The sequence below is a fragment of the Anomaloglossus baeobatrachus genome, unplaced genomic scaffold (genome assembly GCF_048569485.1).
Source record: "Anomaloglossus baeobatrachus isolate aAnoBae1 unplaced genomic scaffold, aAnoBae1.hap1 Scaffold_654, whole genome shotgun sequence".
Lineage (NCBI taxonomy): Eukaryota > Metazoa > Chordata > Amphibia > Anura > Aromobatidae > Anomaloglossus > Anomaloglossus baeobatrachus.
Window position 1 is genome coordinate 81,106 of NW_027445024.1, and position 18,814 is coordinate 99,919.

Consider the following 18,814-nt stretch of genomic DNA (forward strand, 5'->3'; position numbering starts at 1 on the left):
GGTTTTGTAGACACTCTTTGGCCATGTGTCCAAGGTGCCCACACGTATAACAGCGCCGTGGGTTAGACAAGTCACCCACCCTGTTGGTAAACCTTTGTCTTGTTGGGGCTTCTGTGGGGTAACGAGTTAGTCCAGCACGTGAGTCTGGGGGTCACTTGGATCCATGGTTGAGGGACCTATTGGGCCTCCAGCTGGGTTGGTTGGCTGTAAATTCGTCAGCCAATCGCGCTGCTTGCTCTGGAGTGTCGGGCTTCCGGTCAGCTACCCATTCTCGGATTTCTGGGTCCATCTGCTCCAGCAGCTGTTCAAGCACTATCACATCCCGGAGGGCAGCAGCAGAGTGGGTAGCCAGACCATCGAGCCAGCGATTACAGTGTCGTCGGAGTTGACTGCCAAATTCGACGTACGAGACACCCTGGCGAGACATAGTCCGGAACTTAGTGCGATGTCTCTCGGGTGTTATGGTAAAAAGGGCCAACAAAGTGTCCTTAATAATTCCGTAGTCCAAGCAGTCCTGAGGCCCAAGTGATCGGACAGCCTCCTGGGCCCGGACCGGCAAGCTTGTCCACAGGTATTTGGACCACTCATCTGTGGGCACCTGGTGCATACGCATTAGCATCTCAAAGTTTTGCAAGTGTTCATCTATCTCAGTGCTGGAATCATTAAACACTGGCACATCCCTGTAGCGAAGATGACTTCCTTGGTGGTGGTCTATCCTGGAGGTAGGTGCTGATGGTGAGGAAATTGGAAATCCAAACACAAATTGCAGAACACCAGCCCTCTCTTCCCTTGAAGCTTCAGGCCCCAATGCAGTAAACAATTCCTTGACTCGGTCTGCTTGGGTTTGGTTTGTTTCCAGACTGTCACTGGATCTAGGATGAGATACAGGGTTTACCTCCTCTGATACCACAACGGCAGTGTCCTCATCATCCTCTGCATCATTCTGGGCATCCCAACAGACTAATTTCCGGATCAAGTCTGACCGAGTGTCAGTGTTCCTGTAGTCAATCTTTCGCATCTGGCACAGATCCTGTAGCATCCATTTACTGCTGCGGTCGTAACTCCTCTCTGGTCCTTGTCCCATGGCTGAGCTGGTGGGGTTGGACATGGCAGCGTCCGAAACCTGAATGCCTCCCCTATGGCCTGCTGGGTATGCTTATGTGCCTCCCTGGTTGTTGAGCCCTGGACGGTGTCCGAAAACACCTGTCCACTGCAGCTCCCCTGGGTAAACCAGGCTGAGTAGTATCCCACTGCTGCCACCAATTGTGGAGACACGGGGCTCAGTGGGTGCTCTCGTCCACTAAAACCCACCACCTTTAGAAAGACAGCATGGCTCAGGGCTCATCCCAACTGAACGCCGGCCTCCTTAACCGTGGGCGTAACACTACTCAGACAACACAGGGTGAGGGAACCACAATAATTAGACTTTATTGGATCCCCAAACAATTAACGGCACATAACACATAACCAGCAAAACACACAAATGTAACAGGCGACAGAGTCTCACCCTTCCACTGGCTCACCAGGGATTTAGAATGTCCATGCCTCAGAGCTTCCAGGGCCGCTTACTCCAGTCCAGCAGCACCCCGCTTTTGGCGGGCACCCACCGAGAAAGGAATAATGCCAGATTCAGGAAGCTGTGTGAGGTCTGCAAAGTCTGTAACAGGTGACTGAACTGTCCCAACCTGAGTGTCCTCCTTAGGTAGTCCTGGTTTGATGTTACAATCCTGGCAGCCGGAGTCGAAATCCCTAGGCTATGGATATGGTCTCCAACCGGAACCGGGGTCCCTAGATTGAAGCCATAAGATATCCTAATCCTCTAGTCAGCTCCAAAGAGCTTAGACTGGATCCATCAACCTTCATCAACAACCCCTGGTGGCTTAAAGAAGTCCTTTTTATAGCCACAACCTTCCACTTGGATACACTGCGTCCTCATTGATTGGTTGGACAAGATTGCTTCTCCCATTGGAGGAATTTCAAGCTGCATGGATAATGTTCATTTAAATGATGTGCATAGAAAGACTGAGGGTGTACATGTAAACTGGGAGTCACCGACTAGACAATGGCTACTAAGGTAATTACATTATCAATACACAACTACAATACAATGGTTACTGGAAATGTCTGGAGAAACAATACGTTTGGCTTTCAGTGGCCAACACAATTACATTGAGTCAACAAGAGTCTTGTAAAAACAATGAGGGACTTCTCCCCCATCTATAGACAATCTATCATGCTGTCTGGCTGGATTTTAAGAAACTTTAACCCATGAGAGTCCATGTCGTCACAGACCCCTTTTAGTTCTGTTCTTTTCTACACCCATAGTCTAAACTGTAATAAAGGTTTATGGGCAGAGATGAGTGAACCAGCTGGCTTCCAGCTCTCGGTAATTCGAGGACTGGCAGCTGACTTCCTGGTACCAGAGGCCTTGGAAGGGAACTTGAGAGATGATTGCTCCCCAGCCTCTCTGGCTGGCATCTGTGGTAACTGTCACTAATGGCTCTCGACTCCAATATACTCCCCTTTGCAGATGGGTGGGAACCATCCACCACAGCAAGGATGTTTTTACCAGACACGGCAGGGATATTTTCTTGTTCAGGGACCTCTGGGAACCATCCCAAGATGCAAGAATGTGAACCTGTAGGGAGTGTGAGTGGGCCAGAGCCCAGGACACCGCTGTGATGCACGATGTCATAAATCCCAGCACTGACATTGCGAGCCTCAGGGTAACCTCAGGGTAACAACTCATTGGCCATGCAGAGACGAAACCTTGTTCTTTATTCCCAACTGTTTGTTGATAGGAAGGAAGGACTTTTGTTTGACAGAGTCCAATAGCACTCCGAGGAAGATCTTTCTTGTAGAGGGAAAGAGATCTGACTTTTGAGGGTTTATGACCCATCCAAGTCTGCGTAGTAACGAGAGTGTTGTTTGCATATGTTGGTTGAGCAACTGGGCAGAGGAGGCCACTACCATGAAGTCGTCGAGGTAGGGAACTATACAGATGTGCTGATTTCTTAGAAATACTACCACCTCCCCCATTATCTTGGTGAAAACCCGAGGTGCAGAAGAGAGACCGAACGGGAGCACATTGTACTGGTAGTGCTGAAGACACCCCTTGTGACGGACCGCGAAATGAAAATATCTTTTGTGAGTGTAAAAGATTGGGACGTGATAATACGCATCCTTTAAATCTATTGTGGCCATGAAAAACCCCGGACAGTTGAGGGGCGTGGTGGATCTGACCGACTCCATCTTGAAACGCCTGTAGATGATGTGACGATTTAATGGCCTGAGGTTGATAATTAACCAAGGTGTGCCGTTGAGTTTTTGATCCAGGAATAGATGGGAGTAATGACCGTGACCCACCTCTGGCTCTGGTACCAAGGAGACAACCCCTATTTTTTGGAGGTTCTGAATGCAGAACATGAGAGTGTCTTGTGACCCCTGTGAGGGAGAGGATCTGACCCTTAGACAGCATGGAGGATATGAGGCAAACTCTACTTTGACATCCTCTCTGATGGGGTTTATGACCCATTGATTCGAGGATATCTCCTGCCACTGACTGAGAAATGCCGACAGCCGACCCCCTATCCCGATGGCGTCATTAATGGTTCTGGCGATGGCTCCGATCTTCAGTCTTTTGGGACATAAAGATGTTCCTTCCCCTTTCTCCTTTCGGATAACTCTAATGGACAGTTTTACCCTACGCTCGCTACTGGGTAGATTGATTATTGGGGGGGGACGAAAAAACTTTTTTGTTGTTTCTCTTCTGGCAACAGCTTCTTCTTATCCGTTGCCTTCTCCAGAATCTCATCCAGAGCTGGACCGAAAACATGTTCACCTCTAAACAGAATAGAGCACAGCTTAACCTTGGAGGTTGTGTCACCGCTTCAAAGTTTAAGCCAAAGGTCCCTTCTTGCTGAATTGGAAAGGACACCATTTCTTGCTGCCACGCGGACGGACTCAGCTGAAGCATCAGCAAGAAATCCAGTTGCTTTCTGGAGAAGTGGAAGAGAAGGCAGGAGACCTTCCTTTGGTGTGTCTCGGGTGAGATGTTCCTCTAGTTGGCCCAGCCACCGGGACAGGGATCTGGCCACACAGGTAGAAGCCACCCCAGTCTTATGGAGAACCACGGAGGTCTCCCATGATTTTCTAAGGAGGCTGTCCATTTTACGGTCCATGGAATCCTTAAGTTGTAATGAATCTTCAAAAGGGAGAGTTGTCTTTCTCGCAACCCTGGCAACATGCACATCCACTTTAGGTACTTCCCAGCAGCAGGTGGGGTCCTCTTCCAGCAAGAATCTATTTCTCAATTCTCGGGGAATTTCAAGGTGTTTCTGAAGAGCTTCCCACTCTTGAAGAACCATATCTCTGATTATCTCGTGTACAGGAAATCCCACCTTCTTACGGGTCCGTAATCCCCCAAACATTTCTTCCTGTATTGACCTAGTAGCCTTCTCATCCTCATCCTCAACAACCATAGTATCCCACACTGCTCTCAGAAGTTCATCCATATCATCATTTGAGAAAAAATATTTGGTCTCAACTCTATCAGAAAATAGACCTTCATCTTCTTCTATCAACTCATCTAGCGGCGAGAAGGAAGGACCTTCTAATGAGTCCGACTCTGAGTCTCCCACAGGGCTTAGTTTTCTCTTCTTAGGCGCAGGGGTTGCAGCGGGAAGAGGCTGGGAGAGGGATGGTTAAGGAGGACTGAACTACCTGACGTACCAGGTTTTTTAATTTAACCAGAAGGGAGGGTTGTTCCTTTCTAACTACCTGATCAGTACAGGGCTGACATAACTTCTTAGAATGGTCTGAAGGAAGCTTCTGATTACACATGATACACTTTTTGCTAGAGGTCTTCTCTTTCTTGGGTGCAACATTCTTGTTTCCCTAAGGAGGGGGGGGAGGACGTAAGTATACACCCAGGAAATGGAGAATTCCGACAGAGCAATACGAGCCCATAACCCCGACCTTCCCCCAAGTCACTGTACTCACAGAACCAGTGGCTGAGCTGGGCTCCACAGAAGCACAGTTGTTGAGCGGTCTCCCTCCATCCTCAGTCCTGGAGAGCGCTCTCACCGTGGTCCCTTTAATGAGGTCCGGATGTATCCAGCTATCCACAAAGTGGATGACTCCACCTCCTCCGTCGGGGTGGAGCAGGCTTCCAACGGATTGAGTGCCGACAACACCATAGAGCCGTGCAGTGCCACTTTGGAATGCACAAACCTGGAAGCGATGTCGACAAAGGGTGTCCGATGACGTCACTTCCGCGTGCCCACAACTGCCGCGTGTGTGAGAAGAGGAGGTGCCGGGAGCTACGGGAGGTACCCGGAGAGTCAGCCTTCCCCACTTTACCTCCAAGAGGCGCAGGAGGGGCAGGCAGATCCCGAATCCAGAGGAGACGGGAGTAGCGATGGAGGAGGAAGCGGGTTAGCTTCACCCTCAGCTGCTCGGTTGGTAAGAAATACTGATGCGGCGCTCTCATCACCAGCCACGAAAGCACCGCAGGTAATCTCTTCATGCCCCCATAGGGCCCGGGAACAACACTGGAGATGGGAGGTGGGGCGGGGTTATTTAACCTGTTTGTGTTTCCTGTCCCATTTAGGACGGAGAGTTAACCTCCTGTGTGCTGCCGTGGAGGGTGACTAGAGAAAATAACCACTAGGATATCAGACATAAAAAATCCTTTAGTTTTTTTATTACAACAATTATCCTTTGTAAAGGGATTATTTTTATAACATTGGGCTCAATTTATGAGGGACCACTCCTGATTCATGAAGTGGTGCATGCCTTTTCATGAATCTGGAACGTTTGACGAGTGGTATGTGCCTCCTTGTGCCATGCTAAAAATATTACTCCCTTCAGGGACTGGCATAGGGAATGCCACAGCTCATCATGAATTTAAGCAGCTGTGCTGTCCCACCCCCGTCCCATCCAAGCTCTGCCAATTTTGGAGCGAAAATGACAAAAGCCACCAAAATTTGACACAACTATGAATTGATACAAATTTTTGTGACTTTTCAAAAATTTTATGCCTCTTTTTTGGCTTTAAAGCTTTGATAAATTGGGACCAGAGTGTCTTAACAACTTCCACATATCTAAGATGCATCGTGCGATTTAATTCTCCCATCATGGCTGGGGATAGAAGCTATACCAGCCGTATAATACAATACAAAGGGAAGGGGAAAAGAATGCACCAGGGAAAGGGTGAAGTGGTGACCCCTGACAATAAGTTGCAGCTCACCCTCCCTGCCCTCACCAACCCTATACAGGTTCAAAACCTTTCACCAAGCAGGAATATCTCACCCCTTGCAAACCCTGAAATAGGCCCGAAGTAAGGATGGAGGGTATGAGCTCTTCGACAACACCCCTAATGCTAAGGGTGACCAAATGAAGTAATACAGGGGAAACACAAATGCTACCAGCTGAGCCCAAGCACATAGCAAAAATCAAACACTTATGTTAGGAGCAGCTACCACAGAAGTCTCTGGAACAACAGGAAGAAACGACTGCTGCAGACCACAGCCGGGAACAACTATAAACTGCACCCAAGGATGAGGTTTATAAAGGAAGTCAGAGGCTGACAAATGAGAGGAAAAACTCAGTTTCCCAGTGTCATAGAGTTCGCTGCTGCAGAAACAGAAAACTGTCAGATAACAACACAATCTCTGGTATTTTCTAACACTCGCTGCCACTTGATTGTCCAGCGGCCGTTACAGCTCTGTGACATCCTCTCACTATTTTTGTGCAAAATGTCTACAGCTCTGCCTCAGCTCCAGAGGCTCTGAGCAAAATCATCACATCTACACAATAGAGAAAGATAGGCATGAAGAATATATATTTTACAAGCATTTATTAACAAATCAAGACGTTTGAAATGCAACTATATACCATGTTCTTATCTATACCCAACTTACTAGCAAAATAGAGCCCGAATTTCCATTTTGTGGCATCTCAGTATGCAGAGTGGGATCCCAAAATTCTCTGCAGCTGCTCTAAGCACGAGACACTGCTCTGTCAACTAATCCAGCGCTGTCACATACTTTTATAAGATTTTACTGAACTACTTAAGAAGGATCATGCAGCGCTGTGGTCGTAGTGCTCACTCTTTCATGGGAAGAGTGATCTCTGAGGGTTGTGGGATCTCACAACCTGGAAGCTCCTTTAGGGACTCTTCCAAAAGTTTTGGTACTGCATGATATTTAGAAAATTCACTAATCTGTGCTCTCCACTGCTTTAGTAATTAAAAAAAGGCAGCCACAGATTTGTCATAGGCACAATTTAAGGGGAACATCAAACACAATGCGCTTGAGATTGGGGGATATTACCCCCGTAACAGTGTCAGCAGCAGATCCCCCATAACAGTGCTTCATGACTACATTTTTTTGCTTCAATCTTTTTTCCTATTTTCCTCCTTCAAAACCTAGGTGTGTCTTATAGTCCAAAAAATACGATAAGTTTAAAAAGAAAGAAAATGGTTCTTTCACTCACCAATTCTTACTTGAGCAATTGTAGCTGATTTTTGGATAAAACACTTTAAATTATAGTACATCATGATGGCTTCTCCCTTGTGACTCATCTGACAACAAGACCTGACTAATGATAAAAAAAATATTTGGCAAATTCTGAATGCAAGAATGGCTCCTCTACTGTGTGGGTTTTCTCATGGTGAAGACTTGATTTATCAGTTAAACATTTCAAATATTCACAACATGAAAAAGGTTCCTTCCCTGTTTGGCTTCTTCAGATTTTTAATGAGATCTGATTTCTGAGAGTAACATTTTCCACTTTCAAAACATTAAAAAATGGTTAATCCCCTGTGTGAAGTTTTCCATGATCAACAAGACTTAATTTCCTAGTAAAACATTTGCCACATTCCCGGCATGAAAATGGCTTCTCCCCTGTGTGAGATCTTTGATGATTAACAAGATGTGCTTTCTGAATAAAACATTGCCCACATTCTGAACATGAAAATGGCTTCTCCCCTGTATGAGACCTTTGATGCCTAACAAAAGTTGATTTATAAATAAAACATTTCCCACACTCTGAACATGAAAATGGCTTCTCCCCTGTGTGAATTCTTTGATGCTCAACAAGATCTGATTTCCGAATAAAACATTTCCGACACACACAACAGGAAAATGGCTTCTCCCCTGTGTGAATTTTCTGATGTCTAACAAGGTCTGATTTCTGAATAAAACATTTTCCACATTCTGAACATGAAAATGGATTCTCCCCTGTGTGAGATCTTTGATGCCAAACAAGATCTGATTTCCGAATAAAACATTTCTCATACTCTGAACATGAAAATGGCTTTTCCCCTGTGTGAGATCTTTGATGCACAAGTTCTGATTTCCAATTAAAACATTTCAGACATACTGAACATGAAAATGGCTTCACCCCTGTGTGAGATCTTTGATGCACAACAAGTTCTGATTTCCAATTAAAACACTTCCCACACTCTGAACATGAAAATGGCTTCTCCCCTGTGTGAGATCTTTGATACTCAACAAGTTCTGATTTGCGAATAAAACATTTCCCACATACTGAACATGAAAATGGCTTCTCCCCTGTGTGAATTTTCTGATGTCTAACAAGGTCTGATTTCTGAAATAAACATTTCCCACACTCTGAACAAGAAAATGGATTCTCCCCAGAGTGATTTTTTTGATGGTTAGCAAGGGTTATTTTCCGAGTAAAACATTTTCCACATTCTGGGCATGAAAATGGCTTCTCCTTTGTAGGAGCCGTTTCATGTTCCACATTCCTTCTGTAACTTTTATTTTGCTTACAATTCTGTGATAAATCGGAATTTTGGACTTGCTTGCAAAGATCAGATGATAATGCTTTCTCAGGAAGGACTGGAGGTATATCAGGAACAAAAGCATGCTCTTCATATGTATCATCTGTTACAAAATCTGAAGATATTAGAGGTCCATCTGAACTCCCAATACAGTCATCTGCTAAAAATAAATACAATATTATTTTATAACGATATTATTTTGAAAGTACAGTTATTTTTTTTAAATCATATCAGCAATTAAATTAGGAAAAAGGTATTTTAAATCTGTTGTCCAATTTCAACATCTAAAGTCCCTGATATGTCGTCGGGGTCACGGAATTTGTGCCGCACATCCGGCGTCGATAGCGACGTCGTTGCGTGTAACAGCTCCGAGCGAGTGTTAACGATCAAAAATATTCACCTTATCGTTGATCGTTGATACGTCGTTGATTTTCAAAAACTCGTTGGTCGTTGTGGACGTAGGTTGTTCTTCGTTCCTGAGGCAGCACACATCGCTACGTATGACACCCCGGGAACGACGAACAACAGCTTACCTGCGTCCTCCGGCAACAAGGTGGGCGTGTCATTAATGAGGCTGTTCTCCGTCTCTCCGCTTCTATTGGTCGGCCGCTGTGTGACGTCGCTGTGACGGCGCACGAACCTCCCCCTTAACGAAGAGGTTGTTTGCCGCCCACAGCGACGTCGCTAGGAAGGTAAGTATATGTGACGGCTGTTAGCGATATTGTGCGCCACGGGCAGCGATTTGCCTGTGACGCACAAATGACGGGGGCGGGTGCTTTCATGAGCGACATCGCTAGTGATGTTGCAGCGTGTAAAGCCCGCTTAACCCCTTAACGACCGCGGGCCGTAAAATTACGTCCTAAATGACATAATCTTACTGCCCGCGGTCCTCCGGCGGCAGCATGCCGCGATCGGCACACATCTCAGCTGATTTTCACAGCTGAGATGTGTGCCTGCTAGGCACGAGCAGAATCGTTATCTGCTCGTGCCGATTAACCCCTTATATGGCGCTGTCAATACATGACAGCGCCATTATAAGCGCGATCGCGGTAAAGTTTTACTTACCGCCGAAACCGGAAGTCACGTGACGCGATCATGTGACTCCCGATAGTTGTCATGGTAGCACAGGGTCATGTGATGACTCCTGTACTACACATGAATTGGTTTCACTTTCGCTGTGCCCGGGGCACAGCAAAAGAGAAAGACAGCGTATCTGCTGTTTACAGCCTTCCAGCTGTGATCAGCAGATACTGCAGAGCGATCGGAATGCTGATCGCAATAGCCCCCTAGGGGGACTAGTAAAATAAAAAAAAAAAGTAAAAAAATAAGTTTTAAAAAATTAAAAAAAAACAAAAAAACCTAAAAGTTCAAATCACCCCCCATTCGCCCCATTGAAAATTAAAGGGTTAAAAAAATAAAAAATATACACACATTTGGTATCGCCGCGTTCAGAAACGCCCGATCTATCAAAATATAAAATCAATTAATCTGATCAGTAAACGGCGTAGCGGCAAAAAAATTCCAAACGCCAAAACGACGTTTTTTTTGTCGCCACAACTTTTGCGCAAAATGCAATAAGAGGCCATCAAAACGTAGCATCTGCGCAAAAATGGTACCGTTAAAAACGTCAGCTCGAGACGCAAAAAATAAGCCGTCATTGAGCCTAAGATCCCGAAAAATGAGAACGCTACGGGTCACGGAATATGGCGTAAAACGTGCGCCACTTTTTTCGGACAAACTTCCGATTTTTTTTTAACCCCTTATATAAAAGTAAACCTATACATGTTTGGTGTCTACGAACTCGCACTGACCTGAGGCATCACACCCACACATCAGTTTTACCATATAGTGAACACAGTGAATAAAATATCTCAAAAACCATAGTGCTATCGCACTTTTTTTGCAATTTTTCAGCATTTGGAATTTTTTTGCCATATTCTAGTACACAATATGGTAAAACTGATGGTTTCATTTAAAAGTACAGCTCGTTCCGCAAAAAATGAGCCCTCACATGACCATATTGACTGAAAAATAAAAAAGTTACGTCTCTCAGAAAAAGAATGGCGAAAAAAAAAAAAACGGAAAGCGAAAAATCGGCCGGTCGTGAAAGGGTTAAGAGTTACATCTTCGTAAGTTTGGATCTCCCATTCCTAACACCAGTTCTCTGGAATGTCCTACAGTAAATAATCTGATTGATTGTCATTGTTTTACCAGAGACTGTGTGCCCGTTATTGGCTGAGTGAGTACCATCGTGCCATCCGGCACCACGCTGCCCCCACGACCCTGCACCTCACCGACCCCTGCCTGGCCCAACTCACCTCACCAGGCCCCGGGACCACCAGCCCCTACCCACGGAGGGGGAAAACATCCCAGCTGCTCCCTAATAACGCTCCCGGGATCCCCGTCACCAGCAGCGGTGGTGCTCCAACCTCACCACAACCCGTGGGTGGCGACACGAACCAAATCCCCAAACCAAACCAACCCCCTTTCACTCACGGGCGAGGAGCGCCGCTCGAGTCCCCGGATACGGCCCACCGCTCGAGCCACCGAGCAGCGGCAGCAGTAGCAGCCGGACCAGAGCAGCAAGCGCAGTCGAGCAGCGCACCCCCCGCCCGCGACAACTTGGCGTCACGAACGGGATTCCTACCGTTCTACCGGCTGGTAGAAGTGCGCCTTGTAACCCCGCCGGAGGTGTCCGGCCGAAAAATTTCAGAATCCGCCATCTTGGGCGCGAAGTTCTTCCCACTCGAGCGTCTTCCTGAGCAGTGGAGGCGCGAAAGCCGAAGCTCCGCCCCTGAAGAGGAGGTACAGAGAGAAGACCAAGGGGGGGCAAAAACAAGATGTCTGCGCCCGACGGAGCCGCTGAAGGAGCGGCGGTCGCAGCCACAGCGGCGCCCGTAGATGGGAATGGGCCAGCCCGTGCTCCGGCCGCACGAGCAGGGGAGGCCACGGCCCCCACCATTGCTCAGGTGATGCCGTTCTCCTTGCCCTATGTGCCCGGAGCTACCTGGCTGCCGCAGTACGATGGGAAACCTGATGCTTTACAGGTCTTCCGGAAGAAGCTTAACCCGGTCCTAGAACTGTATCCCCTGACCGATAAGCAACGTGCAGCGGTAGTGCTGGGGCAGCTGACCGGCGCGGCTGAGCTGGAGATGGAGACCTGGACCGAGGGGGACCAGTCCTCTGTGGCCACTATCTTTGAAAAGCTACAGATCGCCTTCAAGACCCGCACCGAAGCCGAGCTGCGGATGCAGTTTTATCAATGCCGACAGCGGCTGCAGATAGTATTAGAGACTATGCCTTGCACCTGCAAACTTCCCTCCGTACACTGAAGCGGGTGGAGACCATTTAAGATGCGGATAGCAACAAAATGTTAGTCGAGCAGTTCGTGCAGGGGATGGGATCCCTGGAGGACCGCAAGCAGCTCCGGCTGTGGGCCCTAGAACACCCTAATGTGGACCTTGCCGTGCTGAAGGAACGGGCCATCAAAGCTTTGCAACCCCCAGCATCTGACGTCCCTGAAGCGGCCCCATGGCCAGCTGAGATGGCTCCCATCGTGGTGGCCCCTTCTCTCCCAGCTCCCTCGGCACCTGCAGCCCCTGGCGGAATGATGGAGGAGCTGGCTGCCCAGGTCCGTCGCATGGATGGAGACCTCGCCAAGATCCTCGCCGCACTCCAGCCTCCGACCAGACCCCAGACCCCGGGAAGGATGCAGCTCGCCGACAGCCCGGATGATATCCCCTGGATGCAGCAGAGAAGGGCCAATGACTTACGGTATGGACCTCCAATTTGTTACAGGTGCAGCAAGCCCGGTCACTACTCCCGACGGTGTCCTTTAAACGAGCAACCCCTGGGGCCACGGGCCAATCCTCAGGAGTAGAACCCAGTGCCCCCCCAGACAGGCGGGACCGGTACATCGGAGCCCGGCCCATCATCCCTCTGGCAGTGGACGGCATACCGCTGATGGCACTCCTGGACACTGGATCCCAGGTAACCACGATACCCTACACACTGTATCAGCGATATTGGGGGACTGATGAACTTGCCCCTCCAGACGGTAGCATGACACTGGTCGCAGCCGATGGACTCCCCTTAACCCAAGTGGGGTACAAACAAGTGGCCATGACCGTAGGACGGGTTGAACTGTAGCACCAGGGGATGATTGTGATAATGAATGAACCTAGTGATCATAACCCGAAAGTAGTGCTAGGGACTAATGTGATGGAGCACTGCATGAGTGAGGTGCTGACCCTACTGCAGCAGCTGGCCGCCACCGCAGCAGGGAGCTGACAGAGGGCTGTGCAGCATGAGATCCGGGCCTTGACGTATCGGCAGCAAGTGAACTCAACAGGAGGGGAGATTGGGGGAGTGAGAGTTATGGATGCGGCCCCTTTGATTGTGCCTCCCAGGAGCGAGATGATGATTTGGTGTAGGGCAGTGGTAGGTCCCCAGGGGCAAGACTACCCCGCCATGGTAGAGTCCATGCCCTCTGAACACTGGCCCACAGTAATGGCCGCCCGGGGGGTGGTAGACGTCAAGAAAGGGAGAGTGCCCGTAAGGGTGTTAAACTGTGGGGAGGAGGAGGTTAGGCTTCCCCGGTACGCTAGCCTCGCCAAGTTGCTTACTCTAGACCCCCACACCATCCAGGAGGCTGCCCCTCCGACCTCACCGCCTACTGCCAGTCCTCACCCATCCCCGGGGCAGTTAGATGAGTGGTGTCAAGAGTTACACGTAGGCACCGATGATACGCCCACACATCACAAAGAAGGGGTATACAGGGTGGTACAGGAGTATGAGCGAGTTTTCAGCAAACATTCATTAGAGTTTGGGCGGATTAAAGGGGTCCAACACCACATCCCCACCGGTGAACATCCCCCTATTAAAGAGAGATACAGACCTATTCCCCCTGCACACTACCAATGCGCCAAAGATATGTTGAGGAACATGAAGGAGGCGGCGATTATTAGGGATAGCTGTAGTCCCTGGGCCGTGCCCGCTGGTGCTGGTCAAAAAGGATGGCACCATGAGGATGTGTGTGGATTACCGGAAGATTAACGAGATAACGCATAAGGATGCCTACCCTCTGCCCTGTATTGAGGAGTCCCTGGCCGCGCTGAGAACCGCTAACTACTTCTCCACCCTTGACCTCACCAGTGGGTACTGGCAGGTGGCCGTGGCACCTGAAGACCGTGAGAAGACCGCCTTCGCTACCCCCATGGGACTCTGTGAGTTCAACAGCATGCCGTTCGGGCTGTGCAATGCCCCTGGAACCTTCCAACAGCTGATGGAATGCTGTCTGGGACATCTGAATTTTGAGACCGTCTTGTTGTACCTGGACGATGTAATTGTGTACTCACAGACGTATGAAGCCCACCTGGAGCACCTAGCTGAGGTGTTTGCGTCCCTTGCCAAGTATGGGATGAAATTGAAGCCCTCCAAGTGTCATCTATTGAAGCCCAGGGTGCAGTACCTTGGACATGTGGTGGGCGCGGAAGGCGTCACCCCAGACCCCGAAAAGACCACTGCCATTCAAGACTGGCCGAGGCCGACCACGGTGAGAGAGGTAAGACAGTTCCTGGGTCTGGTGGGCTACTATAGCCGCTTCATTAAGGGATACACGAAAATGGCTGCCCCCATGCAAGACCTCCTCGTGGGACAGACCAAGGGTGGCAGGTCCCCTGGAACCCCGTTGGCGTGGGAAGAAAAGCATGAAGAGTCCTTCCATCAGCTGAAGACGGCTTTGACTGGGGAAGAAATCCTGGCGTACGCAGACTACAGTCTCCCATTCATCCTCTACACCGATGCCAGTAATGTAGGCTTGGGAGCAGTCTTGTCCCAGATCCAGGACGGAAGAGAGAAGGTAATCGCTTATGCTAGAAGGAAACTCCGACCTACGGAAAGGAATCCTGAGAACTACAGCTCTTTCAAGCTCGAGCTCTTAGCACTGGTATGGGCCATCACCGAGCGATTCCGCCATTACCTAGCAGCGGCCAAGTTCACCGCTTATACGGACAACAACCCGCTAACACATCTGGATACAGCTAAGCTGGGTGCATTGGAACAGCGGTGGGTGGCCAGGTTGGCTAATTATGATTTCACCATCAAGTACCGAGCCGGCCGTAAGAATGCTAATGCAGACGCACTCTCCCGGATGCCCCACCTGTTGGGAGAAGGGCCGGATGATGACGACCTTGAAGAGATCGAGTTGCCTGCGTTCCACCGGCCGCCAGCCGAGAAGTTACATGTCCATCAACAACAGGTGAACTTAGACCCGCTGCCTAGCCAAGGGTGGCAAGAAGCCCAGGATCGGGCACCTGCTGTCCGCTTGGTCAAGGTGGAACAAGGCTCCGCCGGGATAGACCATGCTGCCCCCGCCGAGGCCCAACGACTGTGGAAGGAGCGAGCCCGGCTGTACCTGCACCAGGGAAAGCTGTATCGGGAATTGATCAACCCGAAGACCCACCCAGCTGGTGATTCCCCAGACTAATGTGCCCACTGTCCTGCAGGCATACCATGACGGTGCCGGGCACTTTGGGTGGAAGAAGCTGGAGATGCTGCTGAGGGAGCGGTTCTATTGGAGTGGGATGCGGGAGTCTGTGGAGGCCTGGTGCCGAGAATGTGGTCCCTGTGCACTGAGAAGGAGGGACGAGGCCAGCCAGAAAGCCCCGCTGCGCCCAATCATTACGCACCAGCCGCTGGAGCTGGTTGCCGTCGACCACGTGAAGCTCACCCCTAGCCGAAGTGGGTATACCTACGCTCTGACCATTGTAGACCACTATTCAAGATTCATGGTGGTTGTCCCAGTCAAGGACCTGACCGGCCGTACCGCCGCTAGAGCATTCCAGGCTTATTTCTGCCGACCGCACGGGTATCCGGAGAGGGTGCTTACCGACCGGGGCCCGGCTTTTGAAGCGGAGGTGTTTCAGGAATTCTACCAGTTGTACGGCTGCAAGAAAATTCGGACCACGCCTTACCATGCCCAGACCAACGGCATGTGTGAAAAGATGAACCACCTGGTCCTGGGCCTCCTCAAGACCTTATCGCTAGAAGAGCGGAATCTGTGGCCAGAAAAGCTACCTGACTTGGTTGATATGTACAACAACATCCCTTCCAGCTCTACGAAGTGCACACCTGCGTACCTGATGAGAGCTCGGCCCGGTCGGCTGCCAGTGGACCTGGAAATGGGTCTGGAGGCCCCAGAAGCTCTCCCTTCGACTGCTGGATGGGACGCTCGGCGAAGGGCGCAGTACCGTCAGGTTCAAGAATACGTAGAAAAGAACTTGTGCTGGAGTCGAGAGCAGCAGGAGCAGTGCTTCAACAGGAAGGCTCCTGCAGGTCCCTTCCAGCCTGGGGATGTAGTGCTGAAGCGAAAGAGAAGAACCCATAAGCTGGATGATCAATGGGAGAAGACCCCGTATGTCATCCAATCCACCGAATGGGAGAATGGGAAGGCCTACCAGATCAGTCGTGACCAGGGGAAGACCTTGGCTACGGTTTCCAGAGACCACCTGAAGAGGTGCCCACCACCATTGAGGGTAGCAACTGAAACTCCGGCTCCCAGACCGGCTGAGGAGAAAGAAAAAGGGGTAATCCACACCATGATGGGCGATTTCCTGGCAGATTGGCCTACGCAGAATGATTCTTCTAGTGATACTGTTCCCACAACCCGTGGAGGAAAAAGAGATGGAAGTAGCTGCCGATGAACCAGTGTCCAGGGATGCACCTGTACCCAGCTCCCCTATGCCTCTGTCTACCCCACACGATGTACGGGAAGAGGAACCGGTTGTCTCCCCTGTCCCCTCGATTGTAACAACTGACATTGGGCCCCGAAGGTCCACACGTTCCAACTGAGGTAGGCCCCCCGCTTAGGTACAGGGAAACCGACTTTTAGGGGTGCAGTCCACTGATTGTGTAAATGAGCAGATGAATGAAAGTAATCAACCGAGATGTTAACCTGATTGTCGATTGTGATTGAACCGGCCGTTGCCGGCAAGTTGTCCCCGAAGGGACCCTTTGCACCGTGCGTAAGGAACTGCTTACGGACATGCCCGAGAACTCGCAGGGCAACCACAAACTAGTGGGATGTAAATATTTGGCATGTTTCCGTTACCGCCTCCGGAGAGGCTAATTTGGAGGGTGGGCCTGGAGGAAAGTGATGGCCCAGGCCCGCCACTACCGTAACCGGTGGCGATCCTCCGGGGTTCAGGGGTTCCCCATGGACATGGGTTCCCCTGAAAGGACCGTAGGGTATGAGATACCGTACCCGTACCCGCTCGGGCAGCCTGGAGATGGACTGGGGTCAAGGGGTGCTGTCCATTTTCTTAGGGACAGCATCAGGGCCAGGTTGTTTGGGTGGGAGAGAGCGGAAGCCGTTGTTAATAAAATGTTGAAATATGTACCGTTAGTAACGTTGAAGTACCGTGCCTCCTGTTAAGGGAAGACCCAAGAGGAATGCTTATGTTATTAAAATGTTTACATGTTTTTACCTCTTTTTCAGTTACAAAAATAAAACCGGTGATGGACGGGCAGCCCGCGGACAGTCTGCATTTAACCAAGGGGGAATGTGGCGCCCTGGACAAGCCAGGTCGTCACAGGTACTACAACAACACACCCCACACCCCGAGATAGGCACATCAGCAGTAGTAAGGGGGCCATATGTCTCGTCAAAAAGAAATCTGACAGGTGCCCCGCCCCTATCAAAGTGTATTAAACACACCCCCTCCCCTCTCCTGACAGGCCCTGTATTTTATAGGCTTTTGATTAGGGATTTGATAGTGCAATCCTGATAGTGTAAATGCTTAGGATCCTACTATTTTATTCACTGATTATGATAGAGAAATCTGATTTAGTGTAATTGTTTGGAATCATACCATTTTATTCAGTGTGGTTTTGTTGCAGAAGTCATTCTGCTAGTGTAATTTGATTGGGCATATTATGTATATGGCCAAATTTATTTTATAGGCGTTTGATACAGAATTCATTCTGAAAGTGTAATTTGGTTGGGCATATTATGTATATGGCCAATTATACTATTACGCGTCTTCTGCTATATAGCATTTCTTATAGCACCCATTCTGATAGTGTAATATGGTTGGGCATATTATGTATATGGCCAATTATACTATTACGCGTCTTATGCTGTAAAGCATTTCTTATAGCACCCATGTAGAAAGTTTGTGTTTTATACTGTTTGTATAAAATGAAAGACAGACACACTATCAAAATTTAAAAAGTTTATTGCTCAGAATTTAATTACATTCAGTTGCACATCAATTCAGTAGGAATACAAAACGTCATATACATTACACTTGTAAAACAGTACAATATAAAATTATAATCACTGACATAATACACTATTTAATAATATACATATGTTACGTCTCTTACATAATTATTTAGAGCATAACAATTCATCAGTCCAGCTGTTACATTGTGAGCCACATTGATTTCAGTATCGGGAAAGTCCTTTTTTTAGGCATCAAACTTGCTTGTGTCAAACCTAATGGAAAATGTAAAGATTGAATTGGACGGCGGGGTGTCGATAGAGTCTGAGGTTTAGATATGCCACTAGCTTCATTGATGGGCATTTTTAAGCTGTCTAAAAGCGCTCTAGTAGTGGGATTACCCACTATGGTAGACGGTATATTTAACTCGGCCATTGCCTGCATAAACGTATTCCATCCCTGGGGTAAATTTCTGTTAGTCAAGGCATGGCTCTGTGTTGTATTACGTACTAAATCCAGCATGTTAGATCCCGGTATTACAGAACCTTTGAAAATAAACTCGTTTTTATCATTCCACGATGTAATATTTTTGTTCTGCAGCAGTCTGTTTAGTAAAAATTCTGCATTCTTTTTATATCGCTGGTTTACATGACTTACAATTTCAATGGCTGTTTTGTTTTCATTAGGGTCTGAATTTGACAATTGCTGATGATCAGACTCAGGAGTGTTAATGATCTTTAAAGTTGATAGCTCCATCGCATCGTGTTTAGCATGAACCAAG

The 18,814-nt window shown here is 48.8% G+C and overlaps 1 protein-coding gene across 1 annotated transcript in view; it reads right to left on the minus strand.

Annotated features, from left to right (window-relative positions):
• Positions 1 to 3,890: 3,890 nt before the first annotated feature.
• Positions 3,891 to 18,814, minus strand: part of LOC142286388 (uncharacterized) — a 57,513-nt gene continuing 42,589 nt past the window's right edge. Inside the window, exons 5-8 of the mRNA XM_075333354.1 lie at positions 8,466 to 8,969; positions 6,324 to 6,382; positions 4,780 to 4,896; positions 3,891 to 4,688 (exon numbers count right to left, since the gene is read on the minus strand). Of these exons, the coding sequence (XP_075189469.1) occupies positions 3,891 to 4,688; positions 4,780 to 4,896; positions 6,324 to 6,382; positions 8,466 to 8,969 (1,478 nt within the window). The remainder of the gene's footprint in view (positions 4,689 to 4,779; positions 4,897 to 6,323; positions 6,383 to 8,465; positions 8,970 to 18,814) is intronic.